Source organism: Fringilla coelebs (assembly GCF_963513975.1).
Source record: "Fringilla coelebs genome assembly, chromosome: Z".
Lineage (NCBI taxonomy): Eukaryota > Metazoa > Chordata > Aves > Passeriformes > Fringillidae > Fringilla > Fringilla coelebs.
The window spans coordinates 33,853,708-33,877,974 of record NC_140031.1 but is presented as its reverse complement, the minus strand read 5'-3'; the positions used below and the strand labels follow the sequence as shown (position 1 = coordinate 33,877,974).

Genomic DNA, 24,267 nt, shown 5'->3' with positions numbered 1-24,267 from the left:
AGAGTTTCTGGGGGTATGTAAGAAGTGCGGGCGGAAGTGCGGCCTTTTCGCGCGGCGTCGAGACCTGAGCGGGATGAAGGTGAGGCCGCGCCGGGCCGGGGTCGCGCTCGGGTAGGGGGGCTTGGGTTCCCCCGCCCTAAATGGTGGCGGCGCTGCCCGCAGAGCCGCCCTTGGTGGGCGATGGTCCCTGGCGGCGGGGCTGGAGTGCAGCTGCGGGGCGGATGCGAGTGGATTGCTTGCGGGCCGCATTTCCTCGGCCGGGGCTCTGCTGCCGCGGGGTTGCGGAGCGCCCGGCTTCCGGAGCAGCCGCTTGGCTCGGCAGGGGTTTTGCGGGTGAGAGGCCTGTGCAGTCGACTGCAGGGCCCGGTAAGGAGGTGCCGTGTGCGCTGTACCGGAGGCAGTGGCGGCGGGCGACCGTGCAGCGCTGTGCTCTGCAGCGGCCCCCGGAAAGTACGAGTGATCCCCCACAGCAGGTGCGGCTCCCTTGCAGTGAGTTGCATGTCTGTCTAATGCGGCGTGTGCTGTGAGGGGTGTGTAGGAAGAGGAGAGCACAGGTTTCTGTTGCTCGCATTCTGTGATCGACCTGTGGCTGAAAGAAAATAAGTTTTCTATGCGACTGAAGGAGTTTCACAGATCAGTGCGGCCGAACATGGGCCTCCTTGCTTTGGTTCTCCCAAGTGTGGTGGTGGCAGGTTTTTTGACAGGATTTTCTGGTGAGCATTTTTGTAAGCTCCTGTAGAATCCCAGCTTTGAAAAGTCAAGCTCAAACCATCGGGTAAATTCTAATTTTGTGTTAAAATCTTTCTTCAAAAGTTTCAACCGGATTTTTTTCCTTTTTTTTTTTTTTTTTGTTAGCTCAACATCTCTTTTCCTGCTACTGGTTGCCAAAAGCTCATTGAAGTAGACGATGAGCGTAAGCTCAGGACCTTTTATGAAAAACGAATGGCCACGGAGGTGCTGGCTGATTCCCTTGGTGAGGAGTGGAAGGTAAGTAGTGCAGAAGAATATGTAAGAATTTTATTTGAGGAGCTTAAAATGCAAAATTTCTCCAGCATGCACTAGTCAGCTATAGTGCTTGTATGGTGTGCATTTGGTGGTCAAGATAAGAGGTTCTCTTGCCATATATGTATTGAACTTATTGGTTAGGCTAGGCTCTTTCAGTACTTTACCTGAGTGTGGGGGGTTTGCTTTTTAAAGCCTTGTGTTTGGAGTTTCTTGCTCCCCTTCACAGTAGCTTATTGTTCTTCATTTAAGTGCTGTCTCTTGGTGTTCAGGACAGCTTAAATCTGCAGTATAAAACTGCTGGTTGTTCAAAATTGACTTTGTTTAAACTGCTGCTAATGTATGGGAAAAAACATGCTTGGCCTGATGGATGGGCTTGGAATAGTTAGTGTTAATATGGACTGTGCAGCTGAATTTGAGGAATGTGATTTTTTTTCTGCTGCCATCTTTACAAGGAAAGGGGTCAAACCCTTTTTCCTGTTTATCGCTACTCTAGACACTCCTGTGTTCTGTGCATATTTCCAGTTTGTGAAGATAACTGTCTTTAATTAAGCTTACAGTTGCAGAAATGCTAGACAGTAATGGTATGAGGTTTTACGCTATTACTTTCCAATAAAACTTTAAAGGGATATGAATCACACTAACTGTAAATTCTGGTATAGAGAGGTATTTTTTACATTTCTTAAGTAAAATGGCTGAAGTGTTGAAAAGGTGTTGGTTAAAGTTGTTTGCACTGCTGGTAACAGTGACTTCAGCTGAATCATGGACATGCTGCTCCGTTGTTCCGTGCAGTCTCTTGTGGCGGCTACTAAAGGAAATAAAAACGTGAGTAACTTGGAAGTTTTTCTGTTTTCGTAGGGATACGTTGTCCGGATAAGCGGTGGCAATGACAAGCAAGGCTTCCCCATGAAGCAGGGTGTCCTGACTCACGGACGTGTCCGCCTTCTGCTCAGCAAGGGCCATTCCTGCTATCGCCCCAGGAGAACTGGCGAGAGAAAGCGCAAGTCTGTCCGTGGCTGCATCGTTGATGCAAACTTGAGTGTCCTGAACTTGGTCATAGTGAAAAAGGGTAAGAGTCTGAGTGAACAGCCAATAAATAGGTGAACACAGGCACCTGGAAGGAGCCTGCTTGATGGTGGTTGCTAAGTTGTATGGAATGGAAATGGCAGTCCCAGTTCCAGTGTGTGAATGTGTCTTACAAGTGCTCTGAGCATTGCCTTCTTGTAATGTTAAAACTGATTACTGAAACACTTCTTGTTGCTGCAGCAATCTGATCATGTCAAAGCAGCCAAGGGTGGCTGGGGTGGTGCTATTGACCCCCAAAGATTACCTAGCATTACCTTGAATTATTGCATATTTTAAACTTTGGGTTTTGCTGCTGAACCTGGTGCTCAGTAGTGTAGTAATTGGCATGTTTAAACTTACATTCCCCAAGGTGAAAAGGACATTCCTGGGCTGACTGACACAACTGTGCCCCGTCGTCTCGGTCCCAAGAGGGCCTCCAGGATCCGCAAGCTGTTCAACCTCTCGAAGGAAGACGACGTTCGCCAGTATGTTGTGAGGAAGCCTCTGAACAAAGAGGGTAAGAACTCCCAGTAGTACAGCTCTTCAGGTTTTTGTGATAACTGCTGAGGTGTCCAGCCTACTGCCCTGGACAAAGCACAGTTAGTAGTGCATCTGGGAAGTTGACGTTCACTGTATTTTAAGTTTTGTCAGCTACAACGTGTGGAAAGTAGGGTTGCCTCATTTCCTTCACCCCTCTGCCATGTTTTGTCACTGTTTGTTCTTGAAATTTTGATAGAATCGGGAGTAATTTTTATTAGTGTTTCTAGTAATAACCCAAAAGTAGTTGCTAATGAAAGAAAGTTAGATACAAGGTGGAATGTTAAAACTAATGGGGCTGGGGGAGAAGGCAATGTATAGAGAAAATGTTGAGGTTTTTTTTTTTTCCCTTCCTGCTTATGGCAGGCAGTCTGACATGAAGTCTTATTGGCAGGGCACTGCTTTCCTTACTGCCTCTGTATTGCAGTGTAAGATTTTAATTTTGGGGTTTTTTTGCTTTTAGAAGACTGTGATTAGACTTGAGTACTGTGAAAGTTTGTGGGGGAAAGGAACACATGATAGGAAATGGTTTTCTCATATTCTTCAAGAACACGATCCTGGTGGATATCAGACTATGGTGTGTGACTGTTAAAGTCTGTCAGGATTGCCTAGTGAAATTATATTTTACAGATGTGTGTGGTGTGCTTTGTTTGCCCACTGTGGACAGTTGATCTGTCAAACCTAAGTAAAATTGTAGATGTCTTCTTAATTCTGGAAACAGTGGCTTGTTCTGAAAGCTATATAATTGATTCCTTTTTACTATTAAAAAAATCTATGTCTTGGGGGGAGTTAAGGGAGACAGGTCTGCTTAGAAGCTAGGAATTCTCACTTCATTTCTAATAACAAGTCATGAGCATTAAGACAGTATATTGGTAATGCTGTGTTTGGTGATAATTGATAATATTTCCTTCAAAATTTGTGAAGATGTTGAACTCTGTATAATTGCTGTAATGTGTAGTATGCTAAATAGTGTTGCTGTAATAGTAAATCAAACTTACTCTGAAGTTGGCTGGGTGAGGCCTGTGGCCTCTTTGGAAGGTACTGTGTCATTTCCACTGATCCGTAGTGATTTTTAGGCAAGAAGCCCAGAACGAAGGCTCCCAAGATCCAGCGACTGGTGACTCCTAGAGTGCTGCAGCATAAGCGCAGGCGTATTGCCCTGAAGAAGCAGCGCACTCAGAAGAACAAGGAGGAAGCTGCAGAGTACGCGAAGCTGTTGGCCAAGAGGATGAAGGTACGTTTGCCATTCTACCTTAGCTGTATGGAATATGGCTCCAGAATCAAGGGATTTGGTAAACTGGACTATATGGCAAACCAGCCCTATGCCTACGGCTGCTCTGTACCTGCTCATTTTGAATATTAGTGCCCAAATAAGAGTATAAACTGGTCACTTGGCGTTTTGGAATATATGTTCTGTTTCTGTCATAGAGAATAGAAATTAACCAAGATCACTAATTTGAGGGCCTTTTTTGAAGGAAATAGACAGTTATGGCTTCTGAGGATATTTTTTCTGTAGCTGTTTTAGTTCAAATGAATTCTGGTTTAACTTCAAGTTGGCCAAGCATTTGATTGATAGTGTGGAGAAAGGAGATTCCGCAGTTGATCTTGATGGAGGATAAGCTAGCAAAAAAGGTATTCAGTGACTGCTGAAGTAGTACTGAAAGCAATACAGTTGGAAATATTTGGCACAGTTTGTTACTTCCAGATAGAAACAGAGAGCTGCACCTTTGTTGTGTTGAAAACTCTACATCAGTTTCTTAACTAAAATTTTGGGCGTGCATAGTGACATATTTTGGTGTGCAGTGTAACATAGTTTTGAGTGTTTGCATACTGTGCAAAGACACAGGTCGGGTCGTTTGGATAATTGCAGAATTCTTCCGAGCTGTAAAAGGGAACTTATTTTGCACTGTTGAGTTACAGAATTGATTCCTTCAAGATGCATTTTCCCTGGTTTGTTTCTTGCTGTGTTTTGAAGTGCTCAGTGATACGTAACATCTCCACATTTCATGCCTTTCAGGAAGCCAAGGAGAAGCGCCAGGAGCAGATTGCCAAGAGGCGCCGGCTTTCTTCTTTGAGGGCTTCTACATCCAAGTCTGAATCAAGTCAGAAGTAAAGATGTTGTGCCCTATACTAAAAAGACTTACATTTAATAACCAATAAACTCCTCTGGTGGTGAACTTTCAGTATGAGACTTTGTAGTGCATGTTCTTACTGGCAATTTCTTAAACAGGAGTTCAGACTCTACTCTGTCATGCACCCCAAACTAGAACCACAAATCATTATCTTGATGCAGTTCTCTTAAGAAAAGATTGTCACTCACTTTAATACTGACTATAATAATGGTCAAAGTTTAAACCTTTAGCTGATTCTTGGCAGAATTAAGTGCAGTTCAGATGCTCACTGGAACTGGTTCCCCAGGAAATGGCCACAAACCTTCCAGAGTTCTGGGAATGTCTGGATGATGCTCATAGTGAACAGCTTTAGTGTTGGGCAGTCCTTTGAGGAGCCCTGGTGGTCCTCTTGATGATCCTTTTGGGTTACTGCAAACATGAGATGCTTGTGATTCTGTAGGTACTGGAGCATTCTGCTCTTGAAATTGGTACTGAGCATAAGAAGGCACCTTGTAAAGGTTGAAAAAAAATTTGACTTGGGGATTAGAAACTTCAGTAGTCTTAAAGTATTCACTGTATACTGAGTGATGATAATGGGAATTTGACTCAGAGTTAAAAATACATGTGTTGGATGTTAAAATGGTCTGCAGCTAAATAAATTGTCTAGTAATTTGGATCCACTTCTATTTTTGTTAAGATAGGTGCTTCTGTTTCTAGTAAATTAGGCTTCATTACAATCTCAATCTCAAAAAGTTGAGAAGGTTTTTATTCTTCTGATTTAATTCCACCTGGCCGGAAGCAGATTTTAATGCATCAGATGAAAAATCTGGACTAAAAAATCAGAAGTTGTGGAAGACAAGATCTGCCCATACATGAGGGGCATGGAAGGATCAAAGCTCTGGGCCTTGAACTTAAAATTTATGTTAGGATAATGGGATACCCATCTCTTGACAAGGACAGAATTTGCCATGAAGCACTTGGGTACAGTGGAACCTTGGACCAAGAGACTTGGCTAAAGCAGTTACCAAGCTTTAAAACATCTTTCACAACTTAACTGAGACTTATTGAAGGACAACTAATCAGGAAAGGTTAAGAGGGCTGGTAATTAGTTATGCATGAGTTGATGCTGGCTAGGTCAATAAAATTTTAAAAGGGTACCATTTTACTGTGTATTTCTTTTATGGAGACCATGTTCATTGCCTACAGTTTATTAGTGAAGATCCACATTAGTCACTCAGCTGCAAAAATTAATCCAGAGAAAATGTAGATAAGAGAAACATTCACGAAATTCACAATGCTAAGAAATTTACAATCTGCAGAAGGGAAATAACTGTCTAGCTTCTTAATTCTAGTAAAACATACTTGCACACAGTTAAGAGGTACTCAGGCCAGGGTGTACAAGCATTGAGGTGTGTCCAGGACAAGACCACCAATGTTCTGAACAGCCTACTACTAAGTACAGTGGTAAAGGCTATTCTGCTATATAGGCTGTGATTGCATCTTTGTCTTGAAGCACTGCAACTGATATCCAGTTTTATGATTGTGTGAAAAAGGTCAGTGGAGTCCTGGTTATTTTTATGCAGCTTTGAGGATGTGTGGCCTTGTCGGAGCCAGGAAATACATGGCCTTATCACTAGTAGCAAAAAAATCCTTTCTGCATGTTGTCATTGTATTGCAAAAGTTCCATACCTTCTCTGTGATTTCTCATGAGCAGCTTATCACAGCACTGACTCCTTCACAGCCAACAACTCTCTACACAGCACAACCAACAAACTCCCATCTCTCTTCACAGCACAACCAAAAAATTGCAGCTCTCTTTTCAACCAGCTAACTCACTCTTTGGTAGCACTCTTCTAATTGGACACAGCTGCAGCCTGTTAAGGGCAGGCCTGTTCCTAATCTTTGGTGATTAGTACAGCTGCAACTCCTCGGGTGTGAGACTACCCTCTGCACTATTTTCTAACATTCTATCCCTCCACATCTGCACTCTTCTCCCTCATTTCCTGGAGCTGCCTTAGTATATCATCTGCTTCCTTCTACAGTCTTAGGCTTTCAAGTGCAAATTGGGCATGTAGATTCAAAGAACAATCTTGCCTTGAGGGGTCCTTGAAAGATCATCTGGTCTGTGAAAGGTGGTTCTGCTTGTGCCCCCGTGTCCCCCAGTTTAGTGACACAAACATGGTGAGGGTGCTTTTGGTCCTATCATCCAGATCATTCGTGGAGATGTTACAACATGGAGCTCAGTACTGATCCTTGGGGGGCCCCACTTGGGACAGGCTGCCATTCTCAGTAAAACACGTTGATCACCTATGAGATGATTCCTGCCTGTCTCACAGATCATCCCCATCCAGTCTATACCTGACCATTGTGTAGGAGGAGGCTATGGGAAATAGCGTCACATGCTTTGCCAAGGACCAGCTGAACAATACTGCTCTCTTGACGTGCTCTTTTTCTGTAGCACTTACTAATTTAGCCTGGCATGACCTGCCTTTGATAAACTCATACTGAGTTTTGCCAGTCACCTACTTTGACCATGGCTTTAGGTCATGGATGACTCAAATGGCCAATCTGAAAGAGGCTAATGAAGAAAGGATGTTTTCTCTGCCCCTGTGCAGTAGAAACTGCAATAAAACAGGGCCACCAGCTGCAATAGTCCCTTTACAGTTTAACAGCAGTTCAAAACCTGTGATACTGAACACAATGCCAACAGCTATCTGGGAATTACAGTTTTTCCTTGCATGTCTCAGCAGTTTCAACAGGATTTCTGCTCTTTAACAGCAGACTTTCTGCAAGTCTTGGCTGCAAACTCAGAGACACCTTAAGCTTCTGGCCAAGTAATGGACCCTGGTCAGAACCTGACTGGTTGCCATTTCACCTCTTTGCAACCAAAGGAAAAAGAATACATGTAACATTGACATACAGGATAACTTTTAACAAGGCCTGAATTCAGACAGTGTGACATAGAAAACAAATGAGGAAAAAATGCCAAAGGAAAGCATCTTGAAGAAACACCCCTCTGAACTACTAAGGTGAAGTGAGTCCCTGCTCTTCCCAGCAGTTTCTGTCTGCCCCCCAACTCCATGGAACCACTGAGATGCCTCCAGGCAACTCTAGAAAACAATAATGTGCAAACACCCACTGAAGCAGGGCAGTGGCTTGTCAAGTCTGAGCATTTTTAGGGCTGTCTCGGGGTCAGGTTGATGACCATCAGGAGCACAAGGCCTTTCCTGCTCAGCTGCTCTGGCACATGCGATTATTCCTACACAGAGGCAAGACCTTTCAGATTACTTGTGGACCCTATCCAGTTTTCCAGCCTGGCAAGTTAGCTGGCTCTTCCTTTTCTTTCTAGACAGTAGAAGTTTGTCTTTACAGAGATGGAAGTAACTATCACTAAGAGCAGGGAACTCCCAACTCAAGGTTGTTCTGAACACATGAAGCATCAGAGCTTCCTTAAGCAAACACCTTCTGCTATTTTACCATCGCATTCCCTCAAATTTCCCACCAGATTCTGACACAGGAAGTAGCAATTCCCTCTATACAGCTTCAAACCCAAACCCTGTGTTCATGCTTCTTTGGGGATTCCTCAAATGGAAGCATTTGTTCCTGCACAGCATTCTCCCTCTTTTCTCCCTCCCTCAACGGGCCACATGAAGGGTAGGAAATGCTAAGATATTCTTAGCAAGCAGCATTATTGAAAAGTCAGCAGTGACAAAAGCAAAGAAAAACAAGGAAAATCAGTGTGATGCTTGCAAGATACACAAATCCAAAAGACTAACTGTTCCTCAGCTATCTAAAAATAGGTCTGGAAATATGGGCTTATTATGAATCTGCTCCACAAGATATCAATCTGTGCACATCAGTCTCATCAGCCGAGAAAGGCTTTTACGGTCCTGTGTTCTTATTGTTACTGTCAGATTAATAAACTCACTGCCGTACATGAAGGGGTTTGAAAGATACTCAATCGTGAAGGCCTGAGGCAATTTCTACTCCTTAAATTTCATCTCAGGCTCACTCCTATCCCTGCCCCATAAAAACACAACAACAAAATAAACTTAAAAAAAAAGAAACAAACAACCCTGGAAACTACATGTAACCTGCAACTATGTTATGAGTCAAGAGGTCCACCAATGCTTTGACTAGCTAGGATGCATCAGGTGAAAGCATCACTCTGACATCCCATTATGAAGCCACTGAAAAACCAGAACTCCTGGGAAGTGTTCTCCCAAGTAAAGCCATAAATATGCTGCAGAGAGCATCAGCTATCCTCAGGAAGCCAGGGGCCATGCTTTTCCTACAAACCAGAGCTTTACACATTGTCACACTGGCCCTGGTTTTCACCCATTCTTACCTCTACTGATGCCCAGTGCTCATTGGAGGTGCCACAGAGCCATCACACATCACTCATCTCCACAGGTGAGTCACATTTTTTATTTCCCTCTCCCCCTGCCTCTGCTCTTTCCCATCATTCAGAAGCCACTGAGGTACTGTGAAATAATTACCAAAAAAAGTAGTCAAAACTCTTTTGCCGAACTATAGGTTGAATTTACACTTAAGATTAAATTCTGTCAGTCATTTAAATTCCAGTGGTGAAAAAAGCTGAACAGTGGCACATTTTTACACAGAATGCATATATATTTTATTTTGGGAACAACATTAAAAATTGTTTCTTAGTCTAGAATATCTATACAGAATTTAGGATATAGAGTGCCCTTTCAAACTCAAATTTTTGTCCAATGTACAAAAATATTACAGAGAAACAATTGTTAATCAAAGCATAGTAAATGGATGCCATTTTTCAACAGTTCAAAACAGTCTCTAAACCAGTGCAAATTTTATTGCATTAAGCTTCCCAGCTCACTTAATAGATTCATAATTTATTCACACTACATCATTTCATCCTTGTTACAATATAGTTTATTTTAAGGAGTTTAATGTGCTTCTAAACAACAGCAAACAATCCCTTTTATTTGCACCAATGGTTGATGCAGACTGAAAGAACAAATAAAAACGCCATCCGATCCTCTCATGTATGCATCACAATATACAGCACAGGAGACTACAGAACTAAAATCCAATTCAACCATTCAGTTTCAACTCTTACAAGTTAAAAGGGTGTTCGTTTTTTAAAAGATACATAGTGAAAAGTGGATATACAGAATGCATTTTAGGATGCTTATTAGTTGAAAGAAAAAAAAGAACCTTTTGTTGAAAATATACAATTATGTGAATAAGATTACCTGCTTACTGTAAATATAATACGAGTTATCTGCATTGAAATAATTGTTGAATTAAAAGTTTCAAAAAGAAAAGCCTACTGAGTAGATTCTTCAGTTCCTTACATTTTAACAATTTGTTTTAAAAATATAATTTCTATTATCTAATTTATTATACATTTTAAAAATATCCCCTATGTTGCAGTTATTCAAGGAAAGCAGTAAACTCAATGAAAGGTATATTCTTTTAGCTGCAGCAATACAAAAAAGCCATTAATTCACAGTTAAAATAGAACATTACTCATTCACAAGTGCAATGTAGCTTGAGCTTAACCAATGTGAAATTCCACCAGGAATAAGACTAAGTTACTTGCAAAATTGATTTAGTTTGAAACACATATAGTAAATAAAGTATTTTCCATTACAATTGTATTGTCTAAACTTAAGTTACATAAAATTTGAAGACAGGATATGATTATAAGTAATATACAGATGCTTCTAGCAAAATGTAAAACTGGTACCAATTACTGCGCCAACTCTGCAGCCACATCAGTCTCCTAGGCCTAAAATGTTTTCAAAGTTGTCAGGTTTTAGTGATGTGCCAGAATATAATTAATATAGAAAATCTTTTTAACTTAAGAATCCTGATTTTAGACATTTAAGACTTCATTTGTTGTTTTAATTCCACAAAAAACCCAGCTCTCTGCATGTGAACACACAAGCCATATACGTAACTGATTTATAGCTGGGTGAAAGGTGCAAGATAGCATCTTAGCACAACTGGCTGCAGTTCAACATCCTTATGGAAACAATTCAAGTAAGCTTCTCTTTGATAATTGTTCTTCCAATACAAACTTTCTCAGTTCTTGGGCGTACCTGAAATTCATTGTTTGCATCCACTTCTGTTATCAGGTTGCTCTACACCCTCATTTTGTGCTCACTTTGCATGTTTTGAAGTTAGTGCTGATCTGCAAATGTTTTCCTCAGGTTGCATGTGGGAATTACAAAATATATAGACAGAAGAATCATCTCCTGAACACTGGCTGTTGAGGTACTAGAAAGAGTATGTAGAGGCAAGAGTTTCCCAAGTGAGCAAAATGCTACTTCTTCAGTTTATATTGACAGAAAAACAGAACCAAAATCTAGCTTATCCTCATCCATCCTTCACAACACTTTGCTCAGATCAGTAATGTATATAATGGATTCAGATAAATTTGAATTCCTAGGAGTGGTTGTCAAACAAGTTAGAAGCATTTGTACATTACTAAGTCATCCCCATGTAGCCCAAGAAGTTCATCCTGTCAACTAAATTGCCTTTAGTGCCTTATTTTCAGAAGAACAAAAGTGTTTGCAATGCACTCACAAAAGACTTTCAAAACTTGTCCCTGGTTATTTTTGGCCAGATTTTATGAAACTTACTTCCCCCCCCCCCCCCCCCCCCCCCGCCAAAAAAAAATCTGAGATGAAAATAAATTGTTTTCAGAGATCTCCCTTTTCATCTGAGCTATGGATTACATTAAAAAAAACTGATTAGTTAGCTATTCTAGAACCTAAGCATTAAAAACTCCCTACAAAAAGGAAAAGGTCTTCCTTTTTTATTCTATATTAAAGAATCAATTCTAATATGCATATTCAAGATTTCAAGTAGCTACATGCAGGACTTCCACCACTCTGAAATCCAGGTGCCTACGCCAGGAATAACAATTAATTTGTAGTGTACAAAAATGCCAAAATGCAAGAGCAAATCAAAGCAAGTCCAATTCTGCAGCTGATCTTTTCTCCTCTGGCTTTACTTTTGTTGGTTTTTTTTTGGTTTTTTTTTTTTTTTTTTTTTTTTTGTTTAGTGTATATAGCTGGGAAAAGTTTAACAATTAACAGCAGATGTTGTGACACAATCTGCTTTGCTGTCTTTACAACACTACTCCCTCATTAGTCTATATTTTCAGCAACATATAAGAAAGTTGTTCAGAAATAAAGATGATGTGTTTATGGAAACTGGTTCATAATAGTTATTTACTATGTTTTACAACTGTTTGGATGTCATGTATCTAAAACAGCATTGACTAGACAGATTTTCCTTGCCATTTAATGAGTTGGGAGAATTTAAGTGTGACTAAAACTTGATTCCTTGCAGGTTGCATCACATAATCACATGGTTTGTCTATTTAAGGCTCAAAAATAATGGTCTTTGTGTAGCTGTCTGTTGAAAATAATGCACAGAGTTACATAGAAAAATTTTCTGACTTTAATTTGTAGAAATATTAAGTTGTTTGGACCAATGCTTTAGATAAACTTGAATTTTAGAAGGATGGAACCATGTCAATTATGTAACTGGAGAAAAGAGGAAAAGATGAAGAATCAAGGACTGTTCTTTATGTGACGTAGGTCAGATATCAGCAAGCGACTGTGCACCCAAAGAATAAAGAATAATTAAAAAAACAATAATTATGTGCTTTCTTGCTTTAATTGTTGAGAAAGCGCAACAGTTTTATCAGGAGAGAATCTGTCCAGATAATATCCCCATATTAACTTAGGACCAGCACTTATAGACAAAATACAAGGCATCAGTCTATCATGTAAATATATTTTGTCATATACAGTGCAACTCCCTTGTTTTCACCTCATGAAAAAAAAGTTGGTTTTATTGTTTCATGTAAAAAATTGTTCCAGACAGATTTTCATCCCTCATCATTTTGAAGAATAAAAAGTTTTAAAAGTAAATACATTCATACCCAGATGCAATTAGTATTTTAAGCCATGCCTTTTACATGCTACAAATATATTTTTTTCTCTATGAATTATTCCATTGCAAAAGCCATACCACTACCTTTCAGCAAAAACCTGGAATAAATTTTACCATATTCTTCAAGTAACAGAAACACTTACACTGTTGACCAGTATCCAGACTCTCCTTGCCAAGACTACGACTACTGTAGTCTAAATATGTGAGGTGAGGAAGTGTCTTAGCCACTAGAAGCAATACAAAAGATGGATACATCTTTTCAGAGCATACACATAAGTACTTCATTTCTGCTAATATACACTTGAAGACCACATTTATAAATACATCTTAATTGAAATATTGAATCTGGACTATCAGTGCAAAATAATTAACCCACAGGCTAGTATAAAACCAAGGGAGAGGGTGATAAAGAATTTGAGGAGGACACCTCTTAAACACACATGCAAATAGTATAAAGCATAATTTTTTTTTCAGGCAGTGTCTGTTGACAATTCTTGTGTGTATTTTAATACCATTTGAGCTTCCTACATAATTTTTCGAATGCCATCCATTTCTGAGCTGCTTTGTGTAGAAGCTTATCCTTCTTTGGAGAAAGCAGCCAGTACATTTACAGAACCTTATAGTTTATCAGATAGAGAATACAGGAAAGTTGAGTGTAAGTCTCTGTTTTCTCACAGCTGTAGATACACATTTTGAAAAGGTCAGCAAAGGTAATTCAGGATACTGACTGGGACAAGAGTCAGGAGAAGGGTAGCAATTTAATGTACTGTCTGATGAAATTTATTGTACTATCTGATGAAAGCAACTGCATTGCAGCTTCCAATCCAAGGTGTCAAATATTTACATTCATACAACCATACCACACATTAATAAAAGGACCCCTCTCTAGGTAAAGGTCATTTTTAAAAAGCATTGATAATCTGAGCCCTGGAAAAGTACTTCATTAAAATACACCGATATTGGTGGCCCTGAAGAAAGTCACCAACTATAGACTGCTGCTTTATCATCAGCTTTTTGAGCAACTTGATATCGTGGGGGAAAATTTTGAGGAAATTAAAAAATATATATTTGAGAAAAGCAGATCAACCACTGAAACAAACTCATCATTTTAAAACATTTTGAAAAATTTTACACTATGCTCATGAAATGAATGAGAAGAATACATGTTGCACTTCAAACTGATTTGACAAATTGCTCAATTTAACATTTTTTGAGACGCAAAAGTGTATATGTCACCATGCTCTTGGGTTTGTTCAGCTCTGCTTTTGTCTCTCCAAAATATGGTGTATGTCTTCCTTGCTTTTATATTAAAGGTGCTCCAAACCACTTCCTGCAACACTCAACCCTGCTGCTTGGTGGAACGTCTATTCTCTGCATCTTTTCAAGAACTTCCTTTGGGAGTTTTTTAAGTGCAAGTCTGTATTCACTATCAAAGACCTCTGAAATAGAAAAAGCACAGGGGAGGTTATTTAAGAAACACTGTACAATGCACACTACTATTCCTATAAAATGCTTTTGGTGATTTTTGTATAGTAACAAAATTATCTTCATTAACTAGATGCTGGTTTGGTTTTTTTTTTCAAAATACACCTTCTCAGAAGACCTGAAAAACATCCCCATAAGAGGTTGTGGCACCACAGCACATCACAAAGTGGATGCCCATTGCATCTTTCACAGTTCCATTTGCCTGTTCCCAGTGTAGTTCCCCCTATCACATTCCATAAGGGAGTCACTTTGATTGTGTAGCACCAAATAGAAGACAGGATAGAAGAGATCAGTAGAGGGTAGGAAATCAGGTGTTTAGATAACATAGGTCTGATATGTGGGTCGGAGAAAAATGGACAAGACTGGAAACAAGCTTTCAGACATGAAGAATTAAAACTTCAAGCTATTCAAATACTCTTTGTTTAAAGTAACTCTTTACTGGTTTCAAACAAAGTCAAAATTAATCATTCCATCTGAATTATATTTACATAAAAGCAGCACCTAAAGACTGACAGTGCAGTAATTTTCACTAAAACACAACTGAATCTTAGAAACAGATTTTTTACACTAGCTTTCACATAAAATATCCACTGGGATTATACATTTCACAGTATTTTTTTCTTACCAATGTCAATGTTTTCTCTTCCAAGAGACACCAGAGACAGGAAAAGAATTTCCCTGTAAAAACTCCTAGGGGAATATTTTGAAGGTGAGTTAATGAAAGGATCAACTATCTTCTTTCCAAATCAATATTGAAGACTTCCATTATGTAGTTTCTAAAACTGTTCTGTTAAGCTTGCTTGTGAAAAAAGTGACCAATCTACATGACTACTAGCTTAAAGGTTTTTAATATCTGAATACTTTTACTTGATGCAGAAAGCCACATTACTCCCAAATCATAGTAGTTACATTTTTTATGAAAAATTCCTCTGCCAAAGAAACGCCTCATAAACATGAAATTTTAAAAAAACCACCATGTTTTTATTTATTATTAATTCATTCCTGCCTGACCATAAAGCAATGTGTGGGTATGGGTTTCTTTCAGATCACCCATACTTTTGTTTTTTGTTTCAGAATGTCATGGTCAATCTCAGAAATAGGTATCATTAAATAATCAGGAATTATTTATTCCTCCTTGTGGAAGTCATAAAGATGCTTCTCTAAACAGAGCAGTTTCTGTTTATTTTTAGTAACTACAAAACACAGAAACAAAGATGACTTAGCATGACAAACTTCAAACACGTCTTGTCTCTGCTGTAATTTACTTCAGAGCGTGATTTTGTACAAAGCCTTCCTTGAACTGCAATGCAGGTTACAAAATACAAGAATTATTTACACATCTCCCTCTCTTTGAGACTCATGCTGCATTCACTTTTCTTACCCAGTACTCCAGATTGCTAGAATTTCAGAAGATATAACTAGGAGAATATTCCACACACTGCAACAGGACACTTACATTTATCAATTTGCTAGATCTGGAGCAACATCAAAATCTGTGTAATTAACACCTGCATTTTTCTCACTCATTGTAAAATGTCCATTTTTATTAAACAATCACATTCACCTAATTGATCTGGATGAACTATGCATCTGAATATAGAGCACATCTGTTTGTAACACAGGTGTAAAAAATACACATGGTTTTTGGTGGACACAAATGAAATGGAATCTTCCCAGAGGTCTTTATAAAATTATCACTAAGAAACATACACAGTCTGATCTTATTTAATTTTTAGTGGGGAGAAACTAAGAAGAGATTATGCTTTTACCTCTGTCGTTTCACATCTGGCTTAACTTTCTGTAGGAGGAGGTTGATTGGTGTCATAACATCATTGTGTTGAATACTTAGTTTGATGTTCTCTAACAATGTGTTTGTTGCCTGCTGATGTTCTGCCAGTGTGGAGGGTTTCTTTTCAGAAGAATCTGGGAAGTGGAAACATACAGACTATTACAGCAGTAAAGACTTTTTTTCACTTTAATAAGCAGAAGTATTTCCAAAACTGAGATACACATAGAGAACCTCCACTCAATCTAGAGAAATTTGTTATAATGGGAGGACCTTGTCTGCTTATAGTATTCACTCAAAAGTAACTCTACCCAGAAGTTACAGGATGCATCAAGTATCCATGTGCAAGAGGTCCCACATGACAGAGAAATACATGAGACTGAAGAGTACCCAGCATCAGATGTTGCCTCTGATGGTTGGTTAGCTGCATTTGATTTCTGTACTTAAAAATTAGGTTCACTGCAAGAAGATTATTGTTACACAAGGGAAGAGAAATAAAATAGAAGTGTCACTTTTCTTAGCAAAGAAACTTTTCTTATAAAAGCCCTTCTTAAAAGCCACCTACAATTAACTGATAACTTTGGGATATATATTGAAATAGATAATGCAAAGTTGAACCAAACAGAAAAGAAAATGACCAAGACATTTACCATCATGATTTGTCACTTAAAATGCCATGCTCAGAATAACACTGAACTATTTTTTTCTGGAAGACCGTGACTCATGAGGGAATAAAAAGTCCATGAACTGGCAAGGAAGTAAGTTTACAGATTAGGCATTGAGTGCAGGGTGTGTAAATGAATTGCAGACCAGGCCTATTTATCTTCACCACATCGATATGATGTTTTCATCAAACTGACATATACAATGCTTTACAAATGTAATTTTGCATTTTCAGAATATTTTCTGACACTGCTATATGGCCTATTTTATTTCCACATCTAAAACAGGCAACAGGCCCTTTGCTCCTTTGTTTACATATATATATATATGCATCTTTATTCATGCTTAGATGATTTGGGGATGCTTTTCATCCATGTGGTCACATCAATATGCTTTGTAGAATCTGAGGGAAATAACATGTTGTTCTGTGCTCTTGACTGTAATTTTCCAATCAGTCTCTTTATTTTAAAGACATTTTTCAACAAACACTTTTTAATTCCTTAGAACCAAAATTAGCACATGACATAGTTTTTAGCATAGTTTTTAAAAGTTAAAACATGGACTTAGAAGGTTTTCTGATGATCAGAAGTAAGGAAGTCCTTAAGTTCTTATAACCAGTCTGCCTGTTTTTATGCTAGACAAGGCTTTCTTTGCTCTTACTTTTTGACAGTGAGGAGGGGTGCCAAATGTACCTATTGAAGGGACTGGTGATGTTTCATTCATTTACAGAAGTAAAAAATACTTTTTTGTAACACAGCCTTCTTGTACATGCCTGCATAGCTATTACAAGATAATGCAGTGAAACTGAAGTGGAACTTAATGCATTCAAATGAAGTGAGGGTTATTTAACACCATATCTAAAACAATCAGCAATTCCTCCCATCTTGTAAGTGTATGACATGTGATAAGCAGATGAAACTTATTTTCACAACTGATTTGATACCCAAATTTGGTACCCAAAGTACCTAAGGGATTGCAGATGCTTCAGATACTAACAAAATACTGCAAATTGATGGGCTGTGTACACTTCAGCCGCTATAAACCAACAGTTTCTTTCCATAGTCTCTTCCCCGTCTGCTTTCTGTAGCATTTGTTTTACTTACTGAGATTTCTCCAAGATGTATATAGGGGCTCCCCCGGCTCTTGGTGGAGGTTGATATTGTCCCATAGAAGATGGATGTATACTAGCTTGCTATCTTGAGCAAGAGATGTCAAAGGAAGCTAAGAACACATGAGGAAAGGGAATTATGTTTTAAAAACACCAGTACAGTATTATGTTATTTAAAACTCCTGCCCTTTTACTATTTTTGTGAACAAAGAAGGTTAACTTTATTTAACTTGAATATAACAAACAGGAGCAGATGTTATTCTCTACACTAAACTGCACTCAACCAGAGTAGTCACAAGTACTGCAGCATTTAATTATCTTTTATAATTTATGTATGAAGAGCATTTAGTTTTCTACAGGCATCTGGAGAAAATATTTTTGGGTATGTATCTGGAAATATCATTCGTGCACCAGACAGAGTACTTGATCTGTACTACTAATCATACCATATTGCAATATGTTCTGACCTGATGAACATTTTGGTATGCATGTCTACATACTGGCCTTCCCAAAAAGCAGAAAGAATCTTCATATGTATACGGATATGAACTATTTATTTCCATTGAAAATATAGGGAGGTCAAAACAACACTTATGTAATTATTTTATAAAATTAAGTACCTCTGGAATCACTAATACAATAAGAAATACCAGGCAAGAAAAACTTATCACTTAGTGTGTCTATTTAAATAATAATTACATGATATTATGTCCCATCTTGCTGTTTTTTCTGTTAATGCATCGTAGTTTTCCAGGATGCTTTAGATTTCTTTAGTATTTTTTTCTTGGAAAAAATATTTCTTGGAAATTTTTTCTCAGTTCTAGGTGGGTATTTTTTTGAAAATTGAGGGAAAGAATTTAAAATTGAAGTGTGTACACTTCAGGAAAATACTACTTTTTTGGTATGTATCAAATACATATTTAATTTCAATTTGTACCTACACATAAAAATGATAGAGGTTTCAATCTACTTTAAATTAGAAAGGCAAAATACTCAAAGGATAGATCTGTTCTACATTCTTTTGTTCTAGTCATGTAGTAATGAAACTCGGTGGAGTTTGAATAGCAAAACCTATTCTTGGAAGAGAACAAAAAATAGTGTCCAGTAACTTTAAAGATTATAAACTCAAGCGTGACACTCACTCTGTGTATTGCAATATATTACAGTTTTTGAGTTCTTCACAGACACATCTTGTTTCCTATTCTTCAATGAATCTTAGTCTCTGGCTTTGCAGTAGAGACCATCTCGACTAGAATTTGAAGACCGTTTTCACACATGTCCCTTCAAGAATCCTTATGGGAAACAAACCTATCTACTTGTATGATAACAACTTATATTCAGCTGTTCAGGAATGATTTAGGCAGTTGTTTTGAACCAAGCCCTCCAGCTTTGCCTACTGTAATACCTGCCGATATAACATGAGGATGCCACTTACCTGCACTCCCCCATTGCAGTGCTCAGATGTCAGAATGAGTCCAGGTAAGTTGCTGGGCAGATCCAACCGTTGGAAATACCAGACTAGGTTCCAGAAGATTATGGGGTGTTGATTGATGAATTTGGATGTATGAATTACTTGTTCTCCCTCATTCTCCAGGAGTGATTCAAGCTCCTTACGCAGTACCAAGGGGCTCAAGTAGGGTACAGATACAGGGGCAGGGTTCCGTTGTTTTATTAAAGGATCCTAAAAACAGAACATACACACACAAAAAAAAAGGTTGAGGTTTTTTGGTTTCATTTGTTTTAGGGTGGTTTTTTGTTTGGTTGTTTGGTTGTTTGTTTTTGCTTTTGATTTTGTTTTTACAGATCAAAGATTTTTCTTCCAGAAATACTTTTCAGGATTACTTGCCCAGTAAACCTCCATTGAAGAGTTTCTTCTGACACTTGGAAGAAGCTCAGGAGCTACTGAACACACAATAACTTTAACAGCATCACCAGTTTTGACTGTTGGAGATTCCTTAATTTTAAAGAACAATCACCTATGCTTTCTCTATTATGTGAACAAGAAAAAAAATGCTAATTTGTTAGAACTTGTTCCTGATTGTGCAGTTTTAAGCTATCTAAGCTGGTAGCCAGTAGCAAGCCTGCAGCAATGCCAAGCCTGCAGCAATGGAAAGTGAAGAGAAATGACAGTAATTATATGAGCTGTGGAATTGAATCGTGACTTTACACGTTAAGGCAGCCTCTGGAAAATAACAAGTACCAAAAGAAAGGAGAAACACTTTTTTTCACAAGAAAGGTAGGAGTCTCAATACTGCCTCTCACCTTCTCCCATCCACTACACAGGAAAGCCTAACAGAATATACAGTAGAAGAGTAAGTAAAGGCACAGAAACGGAACAAGCTTTCCATCTTGCAACATGTTGCACTACTGTGTTTAGTCAGCTGTTGGCATTGCTCTACTTCTGAACTTCCAGTTTTAGAAAGACAAAGACTAGCTTCATTCTGTTAGACAGAACATTTCAAATCAAGTAGAACTTAGTTTGACAAAGTATTGGAAAAGCAATTTTAGATTAACTGAAATAAGTTTTTTTTTAGTTGTAAGAAGGTGAAAATATGCTTGGCCATTCCCATCCTGCAATGGACAGGAATGCTACTAGTAGAATATTATTAAATTCATTGTCTTCAATATTTTTCTCTCAACTGAATATGCAGCTTCTAGACTTACCACAGCTTCCTGCAAACTATTTGGAAGACTAACTGTTGAAGCGCCATGAGACGGTCTCTGAGAGAGATCAATGTTTTGCAGTGGACCTCCTACACTGTGGCTCCGAGTCAAGGACACACCCCTTTTTGGTGGATTATTGGCATGTGTCTTCATGGTGGTGGGATCTGTAGTCTGGTCTTCTGTCAAATCACTGTGTGAATTTTAGAAGAAAATATGCTAATATTTCAGCATTTCTATGGCAACAGGAAGGAAGCAGAGGAAGGCTGCTAAGATCCCCAACCAAATTTCTCTATGAATTATTAATTTTCTCTATTATTTCTCTATTAATATGAAATTGTATTTTCCCAGTTAGCTCCACTGTTTAGGGAACACAGAACAAAATGCGCCTCAGACCAGTATAAGCATCGCTTCAGAAAAGCAGCTAGATATAACTTAAGATATGAATCTGAAAGCACTGCAGTTCTGTACAGAAACCGCTGCTCTTGTACAGCTCTACGCTGCTTTAAAAAAAAGCAATTCACAGTTTTGCCAATCTATGAAGATTATCTCCTTTTGACTACACTCACCTTTACTTCCTCTTCCCTTTATGTCCTAAGTGTCATGAACAGAACAGTATAGCAAAACAGTATAGCAGAAAGTAATTTAAAAATAGCACACAAAAGTAATAATTAAAAAAATTGTGTCAAACTCATTCAGCAAGTTAATTTAAGTAAAGTCAGGCTTGTCAGATTTAATGCAGACAATCAGGACATTTGCGGATCTGGGAATATTCGTTCTGTGCTCCTTTTAATTATAGTGGATAAAGCTACAGCTTAAACTAGAGTACAGAAGAACAAACAAAGTGAAACAGAAAGTGTCTGTTTCCAGATAATTTGTAGAGTGAAAAGATTATTTAGCAGTAAATTTTGGTTCTAAATTTTACTTTAGTTAAAAATACACTGTCACAAAATAAAGATGTTAACATAAGCAGTACCACCTTTAATGTTTAGTGTATTAAGACTAACTATTGATTAAAGTTTTAGTTATCTGATACAGGCATTAGCTCATTACTCTGAGGCACTAATACTCCAGAATTTAAAATTTGATGACTAAAAAAACCCCAGACAATTACAACAAAATGTTACTATCCCAGCAAAAAGATCACAATTCATAGCAGAATTATTTTAGTTCTTCCCTCATCCAACACAACACCTTCCCCTTAATGCTTTTTTTCATCAAACTGTTTCAAAAGCAACATTATTTTTCAGTTTTACATAGGTTTTGTTTGTTTCAGTTTTACATAGGTTTTGTTTGTGTTCCATTTGCTGGAACACAAGCTTAGCACAAGTCTTGAGTGCTCCCAAAACTTTCTCTCAATCAAAGTGTTCCAGCAAATGGACTTATTTTTTCCCATAGTTCAGTGTCCTTATTGTTAAATAATACATACCAGGAAAGGAGAAGCAATGCTTGAATTTCTGTGTGAGTTTAAATGTTGATTGGGTTTTAACCACACTGAGTAGAGGTTTTACCTATTGATCAATAGCAGATGGACATGAAGATTCACTTCTATATAGCTGTATCTCTAGAACCTACTCACTTGGTGGAATGAGTTCACTTCAAAAAGATAAAAGCATGCTAAAAACATGCAGAAAGTGAGAAAGGAAAGAGATGATCCTCAAGTTGCAACTGTACTTCACCACATTTGGTATAAAAGCCAACCTTATCCTTATTAGCGTGGCAGTACTGATGCATTTTTGACAGAACTAACATTCCTGTTTTACCTACCCCTGCTCAGCTGCAGAGCTGGTTTCTTCAGCTATGGTGTGGCTGGACTGCAGGTGATCTGCAAAACTGATCAAGTCAGCAACGGCTGGACCGGTCAACAGATTCTGCTCCAGAGGATCTGTGGTTAATGGAAGGGTGCCACTCTGTAAACTATCTCCTGAGGTACTTTGCTTCAGGAAAAAGCTGAAGTTACAACAGGAATGGGAGGGAGAAAAATACAAAGGTAAAGATATAAGCAAAAAATCATAAAGCTATTATTTTCTATATTTACTTTTCAGAAGTAGCAAAAGAAGGAAAGACAACACTAAAAAGCTTGACAACAAGCCATAAAATTCATCCTGTTCCCACCCCTGCAACTTATACAGGCAGAGCAAATTAACACATAGAGAGATTTGATCTGCAAAAGAAGACACCCTACACTGGACATAAATCATTACAAGTGAACTTAGCTTGTCATGGCTTCACATCAGCAACAGGGTATTAATAGGTGACACATCACTGAAAGTGGTTGCTATTGTAATATGACATTACAGACTACATGACCATATACCATTCTAAGCACATGACAACACAAATGTGTCTTCCTTTGCAAAGTCTCTGAAGTACATACTCTACAGTTAATACAGATGTTCAATTTCTGCATTAGAGAACTAGTGGAACCTCTGTTTCACAGCAATAATCACTGCAATGAGAACTGAAAATTAGGTTCCATTTTTCCCAGTGTAACTAGAAGAGGTTAAAAACAGCAAGCAGAAAAGCTTAAACTGCAGAAACAAGAAGGTAGAGCATCAGGAATTAAATGCTAACAAATTTGGTCTGGGAAAAATTCTTTGCTGACAGATTTATAAACCTCTTCCTATGCTTTTATAAAGTTTAAAGTCCATAGGCTTTGTTTTAATATCAAAACAAAATGAAAACACTTTAAAAGAAAATATGAAGTTAAAAAGTGATTTAAAGGCAACCAGTTCTTTGGGTTTTGGCTGTTTTACAATGCAACTCAATAGTTTACACAACTTATAATTTCCTTCAGAGCAATCGCGACCATTGAATAGGCAGTAACATTCTTGCTAACAACTATATGAGGAAAGATACCAAAGATCCTCTTGTGAAAATATATAACCATGCACAGGTACACAGGCAGAAATGGAGCATCTATAAAATGCACTGACCTTGCAGAGCCACGAAGGTCTTTAAATTCAACATTAAGCAGAGGTAGAAAGGTACTTTTACAGAAAGGGCAGGTAGTGTTCAGGTTTGAGTCATCTGCTGTCCACCCAGCCATGATTTCTTCATCATAAACCAAAGCATCACAAGCTCTACACTGTGAGCAGCTTGACATTAAAACCTAGAACAGCAAAGAATTAATATTATCATGGCTCTTTAACAATTGTTTTTTTATAGGCTTAGTACCCATAGAAATTTAACAGGTACCAGCAGGCCAGTGGGAAGAAATGAGTTCACCACTTCTTTCTCACCATACTCAGAATTATCTCATCCACATTAACTTTTACCTATTAAATGAAGTAATATAAGTAATTTATTTCTGACATGGAAAAAGCATTACCCCAAAAGGCTACTAATTTAGCATTTGCAATTGCTTGCTTCTATGAAGACTTCAGCATACACAAATTGTTTTGAATTGTATAAGTAAATGCATGTCTAGTTATCCAAAAGAGCAAAGAAATCCCACAAAACCAATCAAACACAGAAGAAACCTTTATGATAGTGTGGTGTGACAACCCTGGCTGGATGCCAGGTGCTCACCAAAGCCACTCTAGCAATCTCCCTGCTCAAGTGAACAGGGGAAGAAAAATATGACAAAAGGCTTATGAGTCACAATAGGGACAAGGAGATCACTCAGCAATTACTGTCACAGGCAAAACAAACTCGGCCAGGGGAAATTAATTTCATTTTCTACCAATTAAAGTTCAAGTAGGTTAATGAGAAATTACCTCAAATTTTAAAACACATTTCCCCTACCCCTCCCTTCTTCCCAGGCTTCACTTTAATTACTGATTTCTCCACCTTCTTCCCTGAAATGGCACATGGAAATGGTGAATGGGGATTGCAGTCAATTAATCCCATGTTTTTCTGACACTCCTTCCTCCTCACACTGTTCCCCTGTG

General features: G+C 38.3%; 2 protein-coding genes across 2 annotated transcripts in view; one reads left to right on the top strand and one right to left on the bottom strand.

Annotated features, from left to right (window-relative positions):
* The first annotated feature begins 13 nt into the window (after nucleotides 1-13).
* Nucleotides 14-4,787, top strand: RPS6 (ribosomal protein S6). Its single transcript, XM_084224794.1, has 6 exons — nucleotides 14-79; nucleotides 856-987; nucleotides 1,861-2,071; nucleotides 2,438-2,584; nucleotides 3,681-3,838; nucleotides 4,622-4,787. The coding sequence occupies exons 1-6, from the start codon at nucleotides 74-76 to the stop codon at nucleotides 4,715-4,717; spliced, it is 750 nt and encodes a 249-aa protein (XP_084080920.1). The 5' UTR covers nucleotides 14-73; the 3' UTR covers nucleotides 4,718-4,787.
* Nucleotides 4,788-11,412: 6,625 nt separating this feature from the next.
* DENND4C (DENN domain containing 4C) overlaps nucleotides 11,413-24,267 on the bottom strand; it is a 70,442-nt gene continuing 57,587 nt past the window's right edge. The window contains exons 26-33 of the mRNA XM_084225863.1: nucleotides 23,311-23,486; nucleotides 22,142-22,324; nucleotides 20,378-20,567; nucleotides 19,149-19,394; nucleotides 17,709-17,826; nucleotides 15,926-16,079; nucleotides 14,782-14,846; nucleotides 11,413-14,110 (exon numbers count right to left, since the gene is read on the bottom strand). Coding sequence (XP_084081989.1) covers nucleotides 13,974-14,110; nucleotides 14,782-14,846; nucleotides 15,926-16,079; nucleotides 17,709-17,826; nucleotides 19,149-19,394; nucleotides 20,378-20,567; nucleotides 22,142-22,324; nucleotides 23,311-23,486 — 1,269 coding nt within the window. The 3' untranslated portion in view covers nucleotides 11,413-13,973. The remainder of the gene's footprint in view (nucleotides 14,111-14,781; nucleotides 14,847-15,925; nucleotides 16,080-17,708; nucleotides 17,827-19,148; nucleotides 19,395-20,377; nucleotides 20,568-22,141; nucleotides 22,325-23,310; nucleotides 23,487-24,267) is intronic.